General features: G+C 42.6%; 1 protein-coding gene across 4 annotated transcripts in view; it reads right to left on the minus strand.

The window, feature by feature from the left end:
• Nucleotides 1–1,008: 1,008 nt before the first annotated feature.
• AMMECR1L (AMMECR1 like) overlaps nucleotides 1,009–22,311 on the minus strand; it is a 91,590-nt gene continuing 70,287 nt past the window's right edge. Inside the window, exons 5-9 of one of the 4 annotated variants that reach the window (XR_012233347.1) lie at nucleotides 21,433–21,603; nucleotides 15,900–15,990; nucleotides 14,140–14,236; nucleotides 4,693–4,856; nucleotides 1,009–4,540 (exon numbers count right to left, since the gene is read on the minus strand). Coding sequence is in view for 3 of the 4 variants with exons in the window: in XM_073581152.1 (XP_073437253.1) it covers nucleotides 4,429–4,540; nucleotides 14,140–14,236; nucleotides 15,900–15,990; nucleotides 21,433–21,603 (471 nt within the window). In the remaining variant the exon portion in view is untranslated. Of the gene's footprint in view, nucleotides 4,541–4,692; nucleotides 4,857–14,139; nucleotides 14,237–15,899; nucleotides 15,991–19,358; nucleotides 19,470–21,432; nucleotides 21,604–22,311 lie in introns of those variants that run through there. The other 3 variants (XM_073581152.1, XM_073581153.1, XM_073581154.1) reach the window with 3 other exon arrangements.

The following is a 22,311-nucleotide window of genomic DNA, read 5'->3' on the forward strand; positions in this document are numbered from 1 at the left end:
TCTCTGGGGGGCCCAGCGGTCGGCCTCAGTGATCATTGAGTTATCACCCTATTCTATATAAATAGGAGATAATTGAACATCCTGGAAATAACCCTGTAAACATTTTACTGTCAGTTTAGCCATTGTTCTAGCTGTCCCTGGGAAAGTTGGGTGTCATTTTTTTTTTTTAATCATTCAGTGAAAAAAACTTTTATCCTTACCTCTCCATGTCTATCATAATAAATATATGGATTCTGCATGTAGAACCAAAGCTAGAGAATATTTTCCTAGAATCTGGTGTTGTGCTGTTCCTCGATACTAAATTGAAATCTGGGTGTTAGCAGTTGGGGGTGAGTACATCCACACCCTAATAGTGTCCAATCCATGCTACCAGTGTGAATCTGTGTAGGGACATGCCCCTTTGGCCTAAGGCATAATAATGCCCCGTTGTCAATTTATTAATACATTTCTATGAGGCATAACAGAGGAACATGACACAGAGTTATAAGAAAAGTTGTTCCAGCAATGTTATTTCATGGGGATTGCAAGTATGTACTAAACCAGATATTAGGAGTGAAAAACACCCTCTTAACTACACCTAGGTAAAGGACAAAGCTGTTTTTTATACAGAGCTCCAAATCAAGTGCATAGATGTAAAGTAAAAAAATTAAATTTAACTGCCTGCAGCCTTTACTAGAAGGACCACCTGGTTTAAGCAACTCCTCCTGGCTACAGTCCTATGGCCGGGGTAAAAGGGTGGACACAAGGTCCCGATTCCCTAAAGATAGGGGTGCCACCCATCTAACAGTTATCACCTGGAGATAGGAGATACCTTGTTTAGCACCTTTAGATACCCTTTATTATTAACACATTATGCAGTAAGCTTCCTCCAGTGGGGGCTACACACAGCCAGTATGGCAACTATTCCAAATATTAAGCCTATGAAGAGGATTTGGAGCTCCCTACAGTCACATTAAGACCACCATTACATTTAACAGAGGTGGTCTTTTTAAGAAAAAAAAGCAGTACTATAGTCAGGAGGTTGTTTAATGCATGAAAAGATTTGCTTTGCAGAAGTTAGACCACTGGATGGTAGCCCCTATAATGGCAGTCTCATAGGTTGTCAACCACCTATGAAAAGTAGCATTAAACCTCAAAGCATATGACAGCATGTCATCAAGCAAGTCCCAAAGAAGTACTACCAATGTTACTGGGGTCGGGAGAACGTTCCGAGGACATCAGATCAGCAAATCCCGCACACCACTGGTACTACTTACATACAGGATCACTTGTGGCCATGGCTGTCTGGGAGAGCGGGATGGCAGCAGGATGCTGGATCGCGCACAGCCATGAAAGTATATTCATTTTGATTTACATTGCAATTAGTTTCTGGCTATAGACCATTTTGTTTGCTGAGCGATAGTTAAAATACAGCTATTTAGTCTTGAAAAAATAAAAAGTCGCATTGCACAATTGTCTGGATGTTCTGTTGACTGTCAGGGATGGTGACCAGGATTATGCATCAATCTCTTATATTTATATATTATTAAGTGTGACACATTTAATAGAGAGCGTGTACATGAGCCTGGATAAAACTGTAGCAACCAGACATAAAACGGAACCTTGTCAGGAGCTTTTGGGCCCATAACTAAATTACATTGCATCTTTAGTGATAGAAAATCCACGTGTCGCCAGCAAACTTGTCCACGTGTGGCCAGCAAACTTGTCCACGTGTGGCCAGCAAACTTGTCCACGTGTGGCCAGCAAACTTGTCCACGTGTGGCCAGCAAACTTGTCCACGTGTGGCCAGCAAACTTGTCGTCTACTGTCCTATCCAGCAATGTAGCTGAGAGAACCTCAAGGTTAAAAACCTTAAGAGGTTGGCCACTATACATAATTAGAGCTATTTTATTAATTTAGCAATTTTGTTTTAACTTGAAAAAAAAAAAAATAGGATATTGGCCAAATATGTATGCATTTAACTGGGATTTACTAAAAACTTCACACTGTTTGCCTTCTCTAACCGCTCTGTGTTGTGCTGTCTGCGGAATGAGATGAGAATCCAGAGAGCTCGTTCTGATGGGAGTTTCTAACTCTTCTCTTTCTCTTCCTTCTTTAGTGCTTCTCTGTGTTGATTTCTAACCACAAACTTCAGATGAACTTTTATGTGGTCAGAAATCAGCTGAGAGGTGCTCAGAAGAAGGAGGACGAGAGGAGCTCAGAAGAAGGAGGACGAGAGTTAGGAGGCTTTATATCAGAATGAGCTTGTTGATGGACTCTGTTAACAGTGCAGCCAACAGTAGTGCAAGCCCAAAAAAGCAAATAGTGCAAACATTTTAATTTCAAAAGATACCGAAACGAAAAATTGATTTGCAGCTAAAAATGCATGCATTTCAGTAAAAAATATTTCCCTGAATGTGACCATATTCCTTAAAATGGCAACGAAAAAAACGTCACGTGCAAGATTGGCCATAAAAGTGTGGGTTCATGAGTGAGGCTACTTGAAACTCTCTTGCGCCAATTGTATAAAATACTGCGGGAACTCATGCTCGGATGACCTGAAGATGGAAATGTCCTAAAGTGATCTCCTCTACATATCAGTAGAAGCTGGGTACTGTCATTGGCACTTTGTATTGTTCCTCTTCCCATCGCTCCAAAACACGAGTGCTCACAGTCTTGCCTGGGAGCGATATGGAGAGACTCATCACTCCCCTCTCTCGACTGCAGCTTTGATGGATCAGTAGCAATAATGGACATGCCAACACTGCACTGATATATGAGAAGCCGCTAGAGAACTTCCCGTAACCTTACTCATGAACGTCCATCTCTATGGATTATGTAGTCACGAGAGGTTCCCATGGACACCACTGAAATCACATCTGATGGACAGGACTTCAGTCCTTGTGTTGGTGCCCATGAGTCCCATACATAGGGGTAATGGCAGCTCTGAAAGGACAAAACATTGTTACCATTAGTAATTGATTAATGGTAGTTTAGCTATACTTATGTATTAAGTGACCCACCGCTTTAACGATACATGCACAGTTAATAGCGGGACTGACATCAGAGAGGTTAAATATATTTGGAATTGCATAAAAAAATGGCGATTCTAAGCAATTCTGAGATAAAAATATTGTAAGATATAATGCATAGAAAGACGTCCTTGCAAAAGGGAATTCTATATACTGTAAGTAATGTGCAGTACTCCAATCTAGTAGTGAGCAAAAAGATTTGTAGGACTCTGGTCCGGCATCCACAATGGCACTTGGTGGCTACCGGGTAATGCGGCATGAACCACCTCAGTGGGGCACCCGAATGCTGGCATAATGGGTGCCTTTGGGATTAAGAAATCTCAAGGGAAGTAAGTCATGACACCATGGAGGCATAATAATCGCAAAAGACACAGGATGCTGACATTCGAGTGCCAGCCGAGGACGTTCACCCTTTCCTAGTCTGGCCGCCACGTTCTGTGAATCTTTCTGTTCAACTCTACTCAATTCTTGTTAAAGAGGTTGTCCAATACTTTATCACGGATGACCTATCCTTAGGATAGGTCATCAATGTCTGATCAATCAGGGTCCGACACCCGGCACCCTGGCTGATCAGCTGCTCTCTGTGCTGGTGACGGTGACCGCTGGCTGGAACTGCTCAACTGTGGAGATACTCCATTGTCTGATAGTGGCTGCGGCTGGGAGCTGGACATCCGCCTCCTATTCAAATCAATAGAAGGCAGATGTGAATTACCCTACCGAGGCCAGTATCAGAAGATGGAGCAGCTCCGCAATTGTGCTGCCACTGCCACAAACACTGAGAACAGTTGGCCAGCGGGGGTGCCAGACCCAAACTGATCAGATATTGATGACCTATCATAAGGAGGATGTTCCTAAGGATCGGTCATGAGTGATAAAGGTGGGGACACCGTTTTTTAAAATGGCTCTCAATATGCCACTCACAGCCCAAGACCGGTTGGTCTGGTAAAATTGCAATGCGACACATTAGAGGCCATGCTGACCCAATCCAGGCAAGTTCTGGAAATAAGGGAGCTGATTTTACAATGTATAGGGTTGTATTTTATGTTAAAAAAGTGATATTGAAATATGCATATGCAAAAGACAAGATCAATATAGAACGTAAAAACCAATAAAAAAAAAAAAAAGAAGCTTTTCCTGGGGTGAGTGACCCCTAACACTGGAGGGGTTGAAGGAGACCATAACTTCCAATTTAGCTCTCCTTCCCACTCAAGGTCCCTGGAGAGAACGGGTGTGGGGTAAGGCTGCTTGTGTCTGCCAGTCTCTGGGCACGGCGCCCTCCTCTGGTGAAGCTCATAAGATGGTGCAGTAGTATAGGTAACTGGACCAGGAGGAGGGGGCTGAGGAGGAGTCAGATGTCAGGAGGTCACAGGCATTGCCGGCGAGCGGGGAGCACTGCTGCAGCGTGGGCAGGCAGGTGTCAGGAGTAATGCGTATAATGAGGCAGTGCATGCACAGTGCCATTTTGCTGTGCGTTCTGGCGGGAGGCCATATATTCTGTGTAACTGATTGTCACCTTCTCACTGCGGTACCTGTACAAGAAAACACAACGTTACAATGTGTTAAAGCTAAGTCCACAGTAAACAAAGAAAATCCAGGATTGTCTACAGTTAAAAAGTTTTTCGGGTTGCAGTTTGTTTAAAAAAAAAAAAAAAAACACACAAAAAAAACGTTCTTTACTTACCCTCACCAGGTCCAGCGCAGAATCACCCCCGCTGATCCCGCAGTCTGTTGTTTTCTGGAACGCTGACATCACGTCGACAGAGCTGCAGTCAATAAACGAGCGACGCGGCTCTGAACGGCTCATGCCATCAGCTCGGGCAAAGCCAATATGATGCACAGTCAGTGCTGAAAACAGAAACAGACACCGGGATCAGCACTGAGACAGAACACTGCACCTGAAGAGGGTAAAAAGGCAACTCAAAACTCAGCGCTGGACCTGGGGAGGGTGAGACTAGATAAACAGCACTCAGAGGGAGAGTTTTCTGAAACTGTGAAGCTACTTGAACCTCATTCGAACTCTTTCCCAACTCTACACTGCTAGGGATGAAGGAGATTTCTGGATTTCTTTGATCAGGCTCTCACACTAAATCTAGTTTAGTATCTGTTCACGTCACATTTATGGCCGCCATTTAACATACAGTATGTGCTGGAATTACAGACCATTGTATGGCATAGTGTAGTATGGGCAGCCTAATGTTACCCAATGGACAAGTTCAGCTATTACCAAAAATAGCAATGTCCCTGTAGTTCTGAGAAGTTAAAAAAATAATTGATTTGCCTCTGAACATAAACTATTTTGTTAGATGTTCTGTGATATCTAATTTTGGTTTTTAGCAAAGGCACATCATTTTTTTATTGTTCATTTGCTTAATAAATGCAAAGTCAAACAAGTTTCTAAATAGTCTTTATAAAAAAAAAAAGTTCTACCATTTTATTGATGAAGGGTCTTTAAGTGCTTTATCTAGATGAGTGTTCTACAAAAATTTTAAAAATCCATGGAAGCTCCTGCTCCTGACACTCTCTCTGCTTTCCCACTCACTTTTCTCACTGTTGGAGACAGCAGGAGGGAGGGGTAGTACACAAATCTGCAGTGGAGGGGGGGGGAAAGTATCTAAAGGTTTATGGAGGAAAAAGAAAACAGTATATAGATAACAAGGAAAGCACATGGAATGTAAATAAGTGCAGTACAGGGGCTCTGTGTGGTGCTGGTGCATGAAAGCACGTGAAGACAACAGCAGCCGAGATACACACATGCAAAGATAGTAAGAAGCTAAAAAATGATAGTGTTGGCCCCCTTAAAAATAGTCTGGGTGAAATGGTGGATGACAATGAGGAAAAAGCCAATATGCTAAATGACTTTTTTCCAACAGTATTTACACAAGAAAATCCCATGACAGATAACATGATCAGGGATAAAAATTCTCCATTAAATGTCACCTGCTTAACCCAGCAGGAAGTACGGCGGCGTCTAAAAATCACTAAAATTGACAAATCCCCGGGCCCGGATGGGACACACCCCCGAGTACTGCAGGAATTAAGCACAGTCATAGATAGACCATTATTTTTAATCTTTAAAGATTCCATAATAACAGGGTCTGTACCACAGGACTGGCGTATAGCAAATGTGGTGCCAATATCCAAAAAGGGGACAAAAACTGAACTTGGAAATTATAGGCTAGTAAGTTTAGCCTCAACTGTGGGTAAAATCCTGGAGGGTTTTCTAAGAGATACTATACTGGAGTATCTGGAGAAGAATAACCTCATGACCCAATATCAATATGGGTTTACAAGGGACCGTTCCTGTCAGACTAATCTGATAAGCTTTTATGAAGAGGTAAGTTCAGGACTGGACCAAGGGAATGCAGTGGACGTGGTGTACATGGACTTTTCAAAAGCTTTTGATACGGTGCCACACAAAAGGTTGATACATAAAATGAGAACAATGGGGATAGGGGAAAATATGTGTAGGTGGGTTAAGAGCTGGCTCAGGGATAGGAAACAAAGGGTGGTTATTAATGGAGCACACTCGGACTGGGTCATGGTTAGCGGTGGGGTACCAAAGGGGTCAGTTTTGGGCCCGCTTCTTTTTAACATATTTATTAATAACCTTGTAGGGGGCATAGAGAGTAGAATTTCAATATTTGCAGATGACACTAAACTCTGCAGGGTAATCAATACAGAGGACAATTTTATATTACGGGAGGATTTATGTAAACTAGAAGCTTGGGCTGATAAATGGCAAATGAGCTTTAATGGGGATAAATGTAAGGTCATGCACTTGGGTAGAACGAACAAGAAGTATAATTATGTGCTTAATTGTAAAACACTGGGAAAAACGGTCACTGAAAAAGACCTGGGTGTATGGGTGGACGACAAACTCACATTTAGTGGCCAGTGTCAGGCAGATGCTGCAAAGGCAAATAAAATAATGGGATGAATTAAAAGAGGCATAGATGCTCATGAGGAGAACATAATTTTACCTCTATACAAGTCACTAGTGCGACCGCACTTAGAATACTGTGTACAGTTCTGGTCTCTGGTGTATAAGAAAGACATAGCTGAACTGGAGCGGGTGCAGAGAAGCGCGACCAAGGTTATTAGGGAACTAGGGGGTCTGCATTACCAAGACAGGTTATTACACTTAGGGTTATTTAGTTTGGAAAATCGAAGGCTTAGGGGTGATCTTATTGCAATGTATAAATATATGCGGGGACAATACAAAGACCTTTCTCTTAGACATGTGACGGGGACAAGGGGGCATCCTCTACGTCTGGAGGAAAGAAGGTTTAGGCTGGGTTCACACGTAGCGGAACTCTCGCGGAAATTACCGTGAGAATTCCGGGAATTTAAAATGCGATTTTCCTGCGGAAAAACTAGCATTTTGCAAGCGTAATTAGCTTGCAGAATTGCTAGCGTTTTCCAAGCGATCTGGAGCATCGCTTGGAGAACTGATTGACAGGTTGGTCACACTCGTCAAACATAGTGTTTGACGAGTGTGACCAACTTTTTACTATTGAGGCCGCCTATGCAGTAATCCTTTGCGACAATTACCGCGATGACGTCTGTTCTCGCGGGATCGCGATGTCTCGCGGTCATTCGCGATGACGTCGCGCGAATGACCACGAGACTTCGCGATCCCGCGAGAACGGATGTCATCGCTCGCAAAGGCTTACTGGGACCGGGAGCGTGGAGAGAGGCAGGAAGGCTGCGCGGGACGTCGGAAGGTGAGAATAACAATATTTTTCTTCTCTCCTCCGGACCGTGGGTACCATCCGCAAATGTTCTGCTTACTTTTCGCATGGTGTGCACAGCCACGTGCGGAAAGTAAGCAGAACAATGCATTCCTATGGGTGCGGGATCGCCGCGATTCCACGAAATTAATGAGCATGCTGCGCTTTTTACCACAAAGCGATTCTGCCGCGGTAAAAACCGCAGCATTAGCACAGCATTGCGGAATTCCGAAGCTTATTTTTCGTGGTAAAAATCGCGCGGTTAAAACTGCCGCGGAAACGCGAAAAAAACGCTACGTGTGAACTCAGCCTTAAGCATACTCACAGACGCGGTTTATTTACTGTAAGAGCAGTGAGACTATGGAACTCTCTGCCATGATGCTATGATGTTGTAATGAGTGATTCCCTACTAAAATTTAAGAAGGGACTGGATGCCTTTCTTGAAAAGTATAATGTTACAGGGTATATACACTAGTTTCCTTACTATTGCGTTGATCCAGGGAGCTAGTCTGATTGCCGTATGTGGAGTCGGGAAGGAATTTTTTTCCCCAATGTGAAGCTTACTGTTGCCACATGGGTTTTTTTGCCTTCCTCTGGATCAACATATTAGGGCAAGTTAGGATAGGATATGGGTTGAACTAGATGGACTTAAAGTCTTCCTTCAACCTTAATAACTATGTTACTATGTACATGTGCCCTCTCAGTTGTTGCTTGTCTTTCTTTATCCCCAAACCCAAACAGCGGTGTTAGCACTGGCTCTCCCAGGAATCATGTGACATTATTATGTCCCGCAATCCCTGTCGCCAATTAGCGGTGACTTCACTCTCCACTCTCCTCACCTTCAAACAAATCACATACATCCTGAGGAAGCGAGAGCTGCTGCTCTCTCCCGTCCTCCAGATGTATGTGATACGTTCAAAGGCGGGGAGAGTGAAGCAGGCGCTGATTGGCAGCAGGGAATGCGGGACATAACATCACGTGATTCCTGGGAGAGCCAGTGCCAACACCGCTTGAATGGTGCAGGCACCGGATGGGAGTATAAGTGTACTCGAACAACCACGTTAAATCCTACCTTTAAAAAAAAAAAAAAAAAAAAAAAAAAGCAACACAAGTTGCGCACTCTCCTCCTATCTACTCTCCCTCTTTCTGCTGTTCTTCACTGCTGGTGATATTTCTCCCAATCCCAGTCCTACCCAGCTAATTCCCTCTGTTATTTCTCCTTTCTATCTCTCTCCTGCTACCAGAAATCTCCACAACCTCTCTAACCTAAAACCCATTCACTTGAACGCCGTTCCTTCACGCTCTCTCTGGAGAATTGTAGAATGCCCCCTCTGTCTATAATATGTAATATATAACAACTTGTAATCAATGTTATTAATGACCCCTTTACCTCTCGCAATCTATCCTTCCTGGGTCTCACAGAAACATGGCTGACACCTTCTGACACAGCTTTCCCCGCTACACTGTGCTCTGGTGGCATTCATTTCACCCACACTCCTCGCCCGGACAATAAACATGGTGGAGAAGTTGGCCTTCAACTGTTTAATAACTGTACTTTAAACTCTATCCCATCTACACCCTTCCTTATTTTGGAGTGTACTCTGTCCTTATCCACTCTCCCTCCAACTGGTCATCATATATCGACCACCAGGCCCACCACTTCCTTTATTGACCACGTCTCCACCTGGCTTCTATACTCTCTCTGCTCATATTCCGACAGTCATCATGGGTGATTTCAACATTCCCATTGACAACCACCAGTCCGTAGCCTCCAAACTCTTGTCACCTGATTCATCCTTTGGTATCGCACAATGCTCTTCGACAGCCACCCATAAAAATGGACATAGATTGGACCTCATCTTCCCTGCCTCTGTTCCCTAGCTTACCTCGCCTCTCCCTCTGACTACTATATAGTCACATTTTAATACCTGTTACACTGCGTTCCAAGTCCAGCAATTAGCGCAACCTTGCAGAGACCTCTCACCCCTAAATATTCACACACTCTCTTGACTTTCATCTAACACATGTGCATCAGCTATGGACTCTGTTGCCCCTCTCAAACATAGCAGAATGTGACAAATCAATAGACAATCCTGGCACACCGACCTCATTAAAAAGCTGCGAGCAGCCAGAGTTTCAGAGTGGCATTGCATATAAAATGGTGACAGATGTGCGCATGTGTAAGACTTGCAGACAGATGGCGGTGACAGCAGTTCTTACAAATCATGTTAGCACTCTCACAGGGGCGCGGTGACATAATTACTGGGGCGACTAGTCTGTGGAAACCAACGCACCCGCAAGTAGTCTGAAACTGGATTTTTAGCATTCCTTTTTTGGCCATAAATTCCAATCACTTATACTGTACAAAGGGTCTGTTAGGCAGGATGCTAACAAAAAAATAAACACATGGTGATGTTTTGGGGGGCATGAGGGACATGTCAGGTTTCCTTCAACTCTGAGCCTTCCCACACGCTTTCAAGCATGCGACCATAACATCTATCCCTTGACCCAACCTCCACATCCAGCTATCACCCCACATCGCTACTGCCTTTAAACTCAAAACTCCTTGAACAGAACGTCCACATTTTTTCTCACCTCTCATCTAACACATACTTCGACAACCTACAATGCGGCTTCGGTCCCCACCACTCTACTGAAACCACCCTAACCAAAGAAACAAATGACCTGCAAAACGTCAAAGTGAACAGACAAGACTCTGTACTCCTCCTTCCAGACCTGTCCTCGGCCTTTGACACAAATGACCACTTCTTCCTATGGTAGATCCTCTCTTCCCTTGACAGCAAAGACCCTACCGTCCCCGGCATCTCCTCATACTTCAATAACTGCACATTTAGCATCTCCTATTCTGCCCACTCTCGTTTGGTGTCCATCAAGGCTCTGTCCTGGGACATCTTCTCTTCTTTACCTTTGTATATAACAAGAAGGCCAAAAGGAGTTATATTTGGAAGAAAAATTGTACACTTTAACAATTTGTATAAAAACACACATGTATATAAAAAGGATGACAACCAGAAACCAGTGCTTGAGTGACACTGAGTGGAAGATAAAATGAACATGAATGGTCCTTTATCTCTAACTAGCTGAAGAGCTCAGCGCTGCCCGGGCATAGTAACTAACTGTGGTTATAACAAATTATAATTATCCTCCATCCCATAGTCCCGTGCCCATATACACATCATACATATCCACGATCCCATAGGCCCGTGCCCATATACCCATCATACATATCCTCCATCCCATAGTCGAGTGCCCATATACCCATCACACATCCTCCATCCCATAGTCCCATGCCCATATACCCATCATACATGTTCTCCATCCCATAGTCCCATGCCCATATACCCATCATACATATTCGCCATCCCATAGTCGAGTGCCCATATACCATCACACATCCTTCATCTCATAGTCCAATGCCCATATACCCATCATACATATCCTCCATCCCATAGTCCCGTGCCCATATACCCATCATACATATCCTCCTTCCCATAGTCCAGTGCCCATATACCCATCACACATCCTCCATCCCATAGTCCAGTGCCCATATACCCATCCTCCATCCCATAGGCCCGTGCCCATATACCCATCATACATATCCACCATCCCATAGTCCAGTGCCCATATACCCATCACACATCCTCCATCCCATAGGCCCGTGCCCATATACCCATCATACATATCCACCATCCCATAGTCCAGTGCCCATATACCCATCACACATCCACCATCCCATAGTCAACCATTATGACATGCTTGTTGGGGATCTATTCTTTTGTTCTGATGACTGCTACTTGGCTCCATATGTGTAAGAATGCAATATTAGGGATTTGACTCACTGACAACTACAATGTATGGGTCTTTATTGGACATGGTACTTATAAATCCATAGTGATTATTATACTTATGTTATAGACCCTGACCATGATGCACTGCTTATCCCTAGAATATTTCTGCTGCACTTTTTCCCATTGGGACCTATAACGTTGTTCATTTATAGAACCTTACAGGCATCTGTCATGCAGACGCTCGTTTCTTGTGGTTGCCCTTTTTATATACATGTGTGCTTTTTAACAAATTGCTTTATAAAGTACATAAAAAGTACCAGCACAAAGTCAAGAAAATTTCATGTATATAAACTCAGATACATATAAAAAAATACAGAGAAAAAATTAGTTTACCATATACAATGAAAAACAAGTATTTATTAATACAAAAGTTTATCAATTACATAAATAGTAAAATGTACAATAAAATATATCATATCAATTAGTATGTATGGATACACATGATCCACAAGACAGATGGCCACAGACTATGAGCAGAACATAATAGCAGGACAGAGCAAAAAATAACCTATGTCAAACCAATGGTGATAGAAAGAGTTAATGTAAACATCAGGCAGCTGATTCACTCAGTATCAGGTGGCTCATATAGCCAACCATGCAGTGCAATGGTATGCTGAACAAGTGCCCCTAAATCATAAACATCACCATGGTATCAACAATGAATATATATGTATACATATGCAAAGACCGCTACATGGCTACGTAAAGAATGAAGAGGTTAATTACCCATAGTGACTGCCCGTGATGTGACCACGTTCCCCAATGCACGTTTCGCTTGATATTTCGTCGCTTCCTTTCTATCACCATTGGTTTGACATAGGTTATTTTTTGCTCTGTCCTGCTATTATGTTCTGCTCATAGTCTGTGGCCATCAGTCTTGTGGATCATGTGTATCCATACATACTAATTGATATGATATATTTTATTGTACATTTTACTATTTATGTAATTGATAAACTTTTGTATTAATAAATACTTGTTTTTCATTGTATATGGTACACTCATTTTTTCTCCGTATTTTTTAAATTGTTTTATCAAGTGTAAAATTTTTATGCCAAATATAACTCCTTTTGATCTTCTTGTAATTTACTAGCTGTTTGGTGTCGCATCAATATCCACCCTCATTGTTTGGGCCTTAATATGGTTTAGGTGGATCCTTTGCAAATATGTTCCTGGTGAATCTATTTGTATTCATCTTCTTTACCTTACACCTGGGGCAACTCCAAGTCCCATGACTTCCACTACCACCTATAAGCTGATAACACTCAGATCTAGCTCTCTTGCCAAGCTGTCACCTCTTTCTCTCCTCCACTCTTGTACGTTCCTCAACCAAGATTTTTCCCAAGCATCTGCCATCATCGGAAATTCAGTGCTTCAACAGGTTCTATTGTCTCCCACAATTAATACCTTCAGACATAACCAGAAAACTTCTCTTCAAAAAAGCCTAAATCCTGTAAAGAAACAAAACAAAAAACACTGTTGCTTCACTACCATTGGATCTACTCCATCCTCCTGAATTACTGTCTCCTTCCCGAATACCCTGTAGACTGTAAGCTCATGAGGGCAGGGTCCTCTCCGCCTCTGTACCAGTCTGTCATTGTTTGTATATATATGTATTACATGGATGTAAACCCTCTTAAGTAGTGCATCCTGGAATTAATGGTGCTGTAAAATAAATACGGTAAATAATCATATCAATAATACAGAATTCACATCCAGCATGTATTACATGGAGAGACACTCTCACAAAAAAAGTGAAACTTGGATAAGGTTGAAACTTAAAGTGCAATTTCAACAACTAGATAACCTGTGTCAACCCGATCTCGCTTTTTTTCCTGAAAAAAAAGCTGTCCATATCCTTTAGTTTCCCATGGTATTATCTCTTCCGACTTCCTGTAAACTTGCCCACTTGGCTCATCTAAGTAATGTTAGTTGGATTAAGCCAATAAGCTGCAGCTCGACTTCTCTTTTGAAGACCATCTCTCAGGAGAACTAGATTAGGCATTGAATTTTAGCATGTCTGATCCTTCTATAGGGATGAGCTGACCTGTGGAAGTTCGGTTCTGGTACAGGACCCAAACATTATTCCAAAGTTTGGTTTGGGTACCAGAGCTGTACTCGAACCAGAACCCAAACCCCACTGAAAACAGTGCGAACCTGAACATTTAAGCTGGCAAATTGTCTCGCTCTCTCCTGGACTCCCCCCAGGACCTCCAAACATTGCAACTGATATCAGAGAGAAGTCACTAACTGTCCGGTAGGAACTCTGAACTTTTAAGTTCAGGTTCGCTCATCTCTACCTTCTATCCCTTGGCATCATCTGTTACGGCAGATTATCTAGGCCCCTATACACATTCGATGGTTGGCTTGTCCCTCTGAAATCGACAAGTTTGAATAACCTTTATCTGATATTTATGGGGGCCTTTAGCTTCCAGACTACAGTAATGTTGAGTGGCAAGGAACATATACATCATACTCATGGACGAGGTTGTGGAAAGGCGACCTAGGCAAGAATATGGCATTACTCACCTTGTGAGTTTGATGCTTTTCCTAAATTCATTAGTAATGGGAGCTTTGAAGCCGCCTTTCCTGAGCAGAGAGTCTATTGTCTGAACCTGATCCCAATCTGAGAAGACATACAATTACAGAAATATAGGTAGAAGCAATCTACAAGTTACTTACTTAAAAGTTTCAAACACTTAGGATGTTGGTATGCAATTATTAGAAATGTATGTTTTATGAGGTAGGTATAATGGATACGCAGTTTCCATATGACTGTTTAGGGGTCTTCAGAAATATAGATATTAATATGACCTAGTAAATGAACATAGATTAAAAGGAGTGTCAGCCCAAAGTGACAGTATAAGCTAAGCATGCAGCCTTGTATGGGGCCACAAATGGTCACATATTGCACCGTCACACAGAAACTTTTCTGTTGTATTTAACAGCTCTAAGTTCAGGCCGGTAAACAAGCGTGATCAACAATATTGAAGTCGTTTGATGCTTTTTTCCCGGCCTCTTTAGGGTATGTGCACACGTTCAGTAATTGACAGCGCTTTGGAGGCAGCACACGTCTGCTGCATTTAAAAACACTGCCGTCTACTGAACGCAGGCGAACCCGCATGTGATCACTGAACCGTGCGGATTCACCGCATCCAACACATTGCATAGGTAAAATTTATCTCGCGGAGACTCGCATCTTCGCAAGATAAATAGACATGCTGCAGTCTTGGAGAGATATGCCACATGTCAATCTCTGCGGGTGAGCTGAAAGCGTCTATGCACTATGCTTTAACATCTGGACACTGCACAAGTACGCAGCGTCCAACCCGCATCGTTTACTGACCGTGTGCACATACCCTTACTCCAGCTGAGGAAGAATGATTGGTACAGATAGTCCTCAATACAGTATAATGCAGGTCCCATGTAGTATATATAGTAAAATGCACTCCCCATGGTCCTTGACAGAGTATAATGCAGCCCCACTCATAATATAATGCAGCCTCCCTCAGAGTATAATGCAGCCCCCCTCATAGAGCATAATGGAGACCCTCTCAGAGTATAATGCAGCTCCTTTGGGTTATAATGCAGCCCCCACACACAGTATAATTCAGCCCCCTCAGAGTATAATGCAACTTGTTTGGGGTATAATGCAGCTCCCTCAGTGTATAATGCAGACCCCACACAGAGTATAATGCAGCTCCTTCAGGGTATAATGCAGCTCCTTTGGGGTATAATGTAGCCCCCTCAGAGCATAATGCAGCCCCCACACACACAGCATAATGCAGCCCGCCTCACACAGTATAATGCAGCCCCCCCCACACAGTATGATGCAGCCTCCCACACAGAGTATAATGCAGCCCTCCCACACACAGTATAGTGCAGTACCCCCACATACACAGTATAGTGCAGCCCCCACACAGTCTAACGCAGTTCCCTCACACACAGTATCATGCAGCAGACACACATACACAATACTTACCTCTCCTCCTTGTACCACTGCTGCCCTGGCTTCTGCAGAGCATCTCATCAGCTCCACTGCTGGCACACACTGATTCAGAGGCAGAAGGGGAGTGACAGAAGAGGGAGAGTCACATGACGCTCTCTCCTCCATCACTGCTGTGATGCTGTGCGGTGTGCCGCTGATGGTGGCACACCACTGGCTGGGGACTCCTGGAGGAGTGGAGTCCCTAGGTGGCTGCCTGGTCTGCAAGCCCCCTAACGCCGGCCCTGCTCTGACCTCACATAATACATGGCGATACTTTAGATATACAGGTGAAATAACGTACCTTGTTCCTTGGCTACTTCTGGTAGGTAGGTGGCTGTGCGTTTTACCCCCTTTTCATTTAGGAACTCAATTCGGATCCCATGGATTCCAACCTAAAATAGAAATGACATGAGCAGTTAATCTTATCTTTAAATTGCAAACAAGAATAGCTTATATAAAAGCATTATGGCATTTACTTATACTTTATGGTTGTGCTTCCCTAAAAAGCATGTCCTTATATGACCTTATAATCTCCCAGTCATACACATTATGTAGGTAGCAACACCAATGAATCAGATGATAATAAATATATAGGTTACATCCTGATGCTGAGAGGTCATCATACTTGTAGATGAGGTACAGAAACTGCAAATCTCCCAATCATCATACTTCTCCGCATCTTAGACATTATACATAATATCACTACATCTTAAAGCAGTGAGAGGGGATTTCACTACACTGCAAACAACAGACTTCAACAACTTTATCTCTCCTAGAAAAAATAAAATGCCCCCTTAAACTACTGCTTTATCTCCAGTAATTGCATCTATGGTTAAGGAATTTGGCCCAGTTTTCAAAACATCTCTTTTAGAGTTCAGACACAAGATCTTCATTTGGTTCAAATCAGAACTTCAGATGGAAAAATAAATTGTATTCCTCGTTTTTGATTATTTGGATCATCCAATCATCACCATTGTTTATGGGATTTATATTAGTGAGCGACTCCAATCAGAGTAGAATATACAGAATATAACTTAAAGAGGACCTTTCACCAAATTGTTCATGTTGAACTGGACACAAAAAGGGATAGGCCACGCAGAGAGGAATAATCTTTATTTTTAAGTTTCGCCTCTCCTTTGTGGAAATATTATCAAAGTATTTGGCACTTCAGTAGTTAATTTTTTTTTTTTTAAATCCAAGTGGGCATTACCAGAAAGATTTCACTGGGGGTGTGTACTTCTTCCTCTTTCAGACACTGACCAATCGTAAGCAGGCAACAGCAGCACATTGGGGAAAGAAGGACACTCCCCCCACAATAGCATTGACAAATAGTCAGCTCTCCTCACTGCAGAGTCAGGACATGTGCTGCAGCACAGCAGAGCTGAGTGTGACCAAATGACAGCCTTCAGCGCTCATCTCTAGAAGTCTCATTATAAACACTTCTAGTAGCTCTCCTCTCATAGTGCTGCCAGCTCTGCCAATCAGAAGCAGGCATCCACAAACAAAGAAAAAGAACATGCCCCACTACAGCTTAGAACAGGCTCTGAGTGGAAAGATGACATAGCATTCAGTGTGGGGGGGAAGGTGCAGTACAGCAGAGGTGGCATCCCTACACTTGCTTTGGAAAGGCTAATGTATATGTGGTCCCGAAAATAAAGCTCATTTGAATTTGAGAGTAGAGGTGATGGAATTTCCCCATGACTATCCCTCCCTCAACACTGCCTGCCAGAGAAGGGAGCTGTGAGATAATCACACTCAGTTCTGCTGTGCTCCAGCACAAGCCATCAGTATGCAGTGTGGAACGCAGACTGTTTGTCAGTGCTATTGTATTGGTGTGTTCTCCTGTCCTTAGTGTTCTGCTGTCTGCTTATGATTGGTCAGCGACAGAAAAAGGAAGAATTACAGTGAAATCTCTCTGGCAATGCCCACTTGACTTAAAAAAAAAATGTTTAGGTGCCAGATACTCTGATTGCTAATGTATCCGCAATTGGAAAGCTAACTTAAAATAAAAAAAAGTTTTAAACTGCTCTGCATTATCTATTATATTGTGTGTCCAGTTTAACATACAAAATAGGTGAAAGTTGTTTTTTAACTTAATGGATTGACTCGTGAAAATATTGCTCAAAACGCAACAGAGCATGTTAAAAAGACATGCATTTGTAATGAACTGGCCCTTGAAAAAGTATTCATACCCCATGAACTTTTGAACATTTTTTTCACGTTACACCCGCAAAAAGAGGTTGTCCACTATTTTATCATTGATGACCTATCCTTGGGATAGGTCATCAATGTCTGATCGGTTGGGGTCTGACACTAGGCACCCTCGCTTATCAGCTGCTCTCAATGTTGGTCGCCGTCTAGAAATACTCAATTGCGGAGCTGCTCCGTCTTCTAACAGTGGGCACAGCTGGGCAAGTCTCTACCAGCTTTGTACATCTAGAGATTGAAATCATTGCCCATTCTAGTTTGCAACCTAGCTCTAGCTCAGAGAGATTGGATGGAGACATCTGTGATCAGCAATTTTCAAGTCTTTCCACAGACTGTCAATGGTATGTAGTCCGGATTGTGACTGAGCCATTCACACACATGAATATGCTTTGTTCTTAACCATTCCATTGTAACTCTAGCAGTAAGTTTAGGGTCATTGTCTTGCTGGAAGAAGAACCTACTATCCAGTCTCAAGTCTTTTGCAGCCTCTAACTGGTTTTCCTCCAAGGATTGCCCTGTATTTAGCTCCATGCATCTTCCCATCAACTCTGAGCAGCATCCCTGTCCCTGCTGAAGAAAAGCATCCGCACAGCATGATGCTGCTTCCATCATGTTTGACGGTGAGGGATGGTCTTTCCAGGGTTGATGTGATGGCTTTGTGTTTTGCCACATATAGTGTTTTGCATTTAGCCCAAAAAGTTCTACTTTAGTCTCATCTAACCAAAGAGCCTTCTTCCACATGCTAGCTGTGTTCCCTACATGGCTTTCAGCAAACTGCAAATGGGACTTCTTATGGCTTGCTTTCAAAAATTATTCTTATTATTATTATTATTCTTGTTCCCCTTTCATAAAGGTCAGATTTATGATATACAGGACTAATAATTGTCCTGCGGACAGATTCTCCAACCAGAGCTGTGGATCTCTGCAGCTCTTCCAGAGTGACCATGGCTCTGCTTATCTAATGAGTGTTCTCCTTGCTTGGGATGTCAGTTTAGGTGGATGGCCATGTCTTGGATAGTTTGCAGTTGTGCCATTCTCCTACCATTTTTTAAAGATGGATTGACCAGTGCTCTGTTAGATGTTCAGAGCTTGGGCTATTTATTTATTTAATTTTTATAACCTAACTCTGCTTTACTCTTCTCCACAACTTTATCTCCTACCTGTCTGGTGTGTTCCTTGGTTTTTCATGATGCTGTTTGATCCCTAACGTTCTCAGATGAACCTCTGAGACCTTCACAGAACAGCTATAGTTATACTGGAAATAAATTACACACAGGTGGACTAAATTTACTAATTATGTGGCTTCTGGAGCCAATTGGTCACTCAGGATTTTATTTAGGGGTATCGACTAAAGGGGGCAGAATATAAATGCACATCACAAGTTTCAGATTTCTATTTTAACAAATAAAAAACCATGTGTAACTTCCGTTACACTTCATAAATACTTGTTGCTTTGTATTGGTAGATCACATAAAATCCAAATAAAACACATTTCAGTTTGTGGGTGCAACGTGAAAAAAATGTGGAAAAGTTCAAGGGGTGGAACAGTTTTTCAAGGCACTTTACATCAATAAAAATGATATGTTGTCATGTAATACATTACATTTTCATCTTTGGCCGATACGATGTGGTTATCAGAGGAGAAATCCAGCATGTGCAGGAGCTGTAATAAGTGGGGACCAGAGAAGGAGAGATAGATGTGGACAGGTAGATATGAGGCAGATGAAAGATATACTATGTGGAGAAAAGTAATGGGATAAATGGCATAATCACAATATTCAGGGCCCATTACCACAGGTGTATAAAATCCAGCCCCTCCCTATGCTGTCTGACTTTACACATTTGTAAGAGAATGGCTCATTCTAAAGAGATCACGGATACCAGCGCTGTGCCGTAATAGGGATGTCGGCAGTGTAACAAGTCAGCTCATCACATGTCTTCCTTCTTATATATTCCACGACTAACATTGAGTGGTAGCATAGTAAAATGGAAGGAACAAACTCGTTGCAGACTCAACAGCTCCAAACCTCCTCTGGCATTAATATTAGCACAAAAGCGGAATCCCAGAATGTTTATGACATGGGTTTTAATGGCCGAGGAACTCCATGCAAGCCTTACATTACCAAGCACAATGCCAAGCATCGGATGGAGTGGTGTAGAGCTGCCACTGGATTTTGGAGCATTGGAAATAGGCCGTCATGTGGAGTGATGAATCATACTTGTCTATCTGGCATCTGATGGAAGAGTCTGGATTTGGCAAATGCCAGGAGAACGTTTCTTGCCTAGCTGTGCCAGCTGTAAAATGTGATAAAGAATGGACAATGCTATGGGGTTTTCAGAGTTTCGCCTACACCCCTTAGTCTTAGTGATGGGAGGAGATCTTAATGATTCAGCATGACAAGACATTTTGGACAATAATTACTTCCAACTTTATGGGAACAGTTTGGGGAAGGTCCTTTTCAGTTTCAGCATGGCGGTGCTCATACTAAAGTCCATAAAGGGATGGTTGGATGAGAACCAGACCGGCCACACAGGGAACTGACCTCAACCCCATTCAACACATTCAGAAAGAACTAGAACAGAGATTGTGAGCCCGACCCTCTCCTCTGTGTTTGACCTCACAGATGCTCATTCTGCATCAGTGGGCAAATATTCCCAAAGACACTTCCAAAATCTATATTACCACCTATAGATTCATTAAAGGATGTCACAAAAGCTCCTGTAGATGTAAAGCCCTTTTGTCCTTATAGTGCTGCTGAAGAAGATAATAGATAAGATACTTAGATGGAGATTAGCTATATAATTGTGGGATTGCTGGGGCCATTTGTGGGTGGCCATCTTTCCTGCAGTAGAAGCAGATTGCAATGCAGCACTCCTGGGAGATGCTTCCTGGACACACTCCATTACACTGGAAAGTGATGTTTTTTCCCATAAAAAGTAATGATATGCAATGCTTAAGATTTACTAATTTATGGGATAACGCCTTTAAAGTGAATCTGTCAGCAGAGTTTTACCGTGTAATCCGACAGCAGCATGATGTAGGGACAGAGACCCTTATTTCAGTGATGTGACACTTATTGGGCTCTGCTTTGCCGATTCAATAAAATGAGTGTTTTATTAGCAAGAGATTATCACAACAGGACTAGGTGTCTTGTACCTCCTGGTCCTACCATGCCCCCAGTGCCGATTAGCAGCTTTCTGTCAATATACACTGTGCACAGGAAGCAGCCAATCAGTGGTGTGGGCGGGGTTATACAGGACTCAGCATTCAGAGAACTGCTAGATTTGCAAGACAGAAAACAGGGATTATACCACAACTGCTGCAAACAGTAAAATAAGTAATACATCGCTGGAATAAGGGTCTCTGACCCTACATCATGCTGCTGTCAGATTACATAAAACCTGCTGACATATTCCATCGAAGGAACCAATAATGTAGGCATGTAAAAAAAAAAAAAAAAAAAGTAGCATGTACAGTCACAGCATGTACCCTAACATTAATTTCCATGCTGTCAGTGCTCATGGGGATGATACAAAGTTATTATTATTCACTCTAGATTTTTGGCTACAAATCCATTTTTCACACAAGTAACAAAAAAAAATACAAAATCTCAATCATCTCATACCATCCTCCACACGCTGCCATTGAGCTTATACCATCCTCCAAATACTGAAATACAGCTCACTGCCCTCCAAGACAATTTACAGACCCTTGCCCTTTTCTTCAAGTTCATGCAACAGGACGTATTGTGGAGAAACTGCAGCCGCATCCTCCACAGTACAAGAGCCCTGCGAATCTGATGTAGAGAAGATTACAAGAGCTCCATAATATTGGGAAAAACAAAACACAACATCATTCAGATACTGAAAAAAAGCTGAGTTTCGAGATTATCCTTTAAAGTCCCCATACACATTAAAGATGGTGAAAAAAAGCCAATTTCGGCAAAGTTGGCTAACCACTCTCCCCAAAGGAGAGAAGGATACGACATTTTTGTGTACTTACAATTGCTCATTTTGCCTTTCTACCCAGATAATTCTTCTCTTTTTTGTGCTCAATGTATAAGCAGGAAGTCTTTTTTTCCTGCATGAGTCATCCCCCACTTCAACTCGTGACCCAGCTGCCCCCCCGTCAAGGACTTTTGCAGTGATTACTCACGCAGGGAAAATAAGATTTCCTGCTCCTGTTAATTGGTTATTAATCATGTGATGTCATAGACCTAATGGAGAAGAAAATAATTAGCTGGGTAAAAAGGCAAAATGAGCAATTGTAAGTGCACAGTGCTAAATAATATGATGATTGCAATATATAAAGGGGATAATAATTCTGATGGGAGGAGGAGTGCTTCTTTAAAGGGAGTCCCCAGCGACAGGCTAAAAGTCTGCAGTCGCTATGTGACTGTAGACTTGTGAATCCTCACATCGTGTGCACTAGGAACGGGTGGTCATGTGACTACAAGTGTGTGATGTGCATACTTGCGGCCACATTCCGACTAGACATGTCCAGT

This window comes from Dendrobates tinctorius, unplaced genomic scaffold (genome assembly GCF_039654945.1).
Source record: "Dendrobates tinctorius isolate UK_male_01 unplaced genomic scaffold, ASM3965494v1 ptg000069l, whole genome shotgun sequence".
Taxonomy (NCBI): Eukaryota; Metazoa; Chordata; class Amphibia; order Anura; family Dendrobatidae; genus Dendrobates; species Dendrobates tinctorius.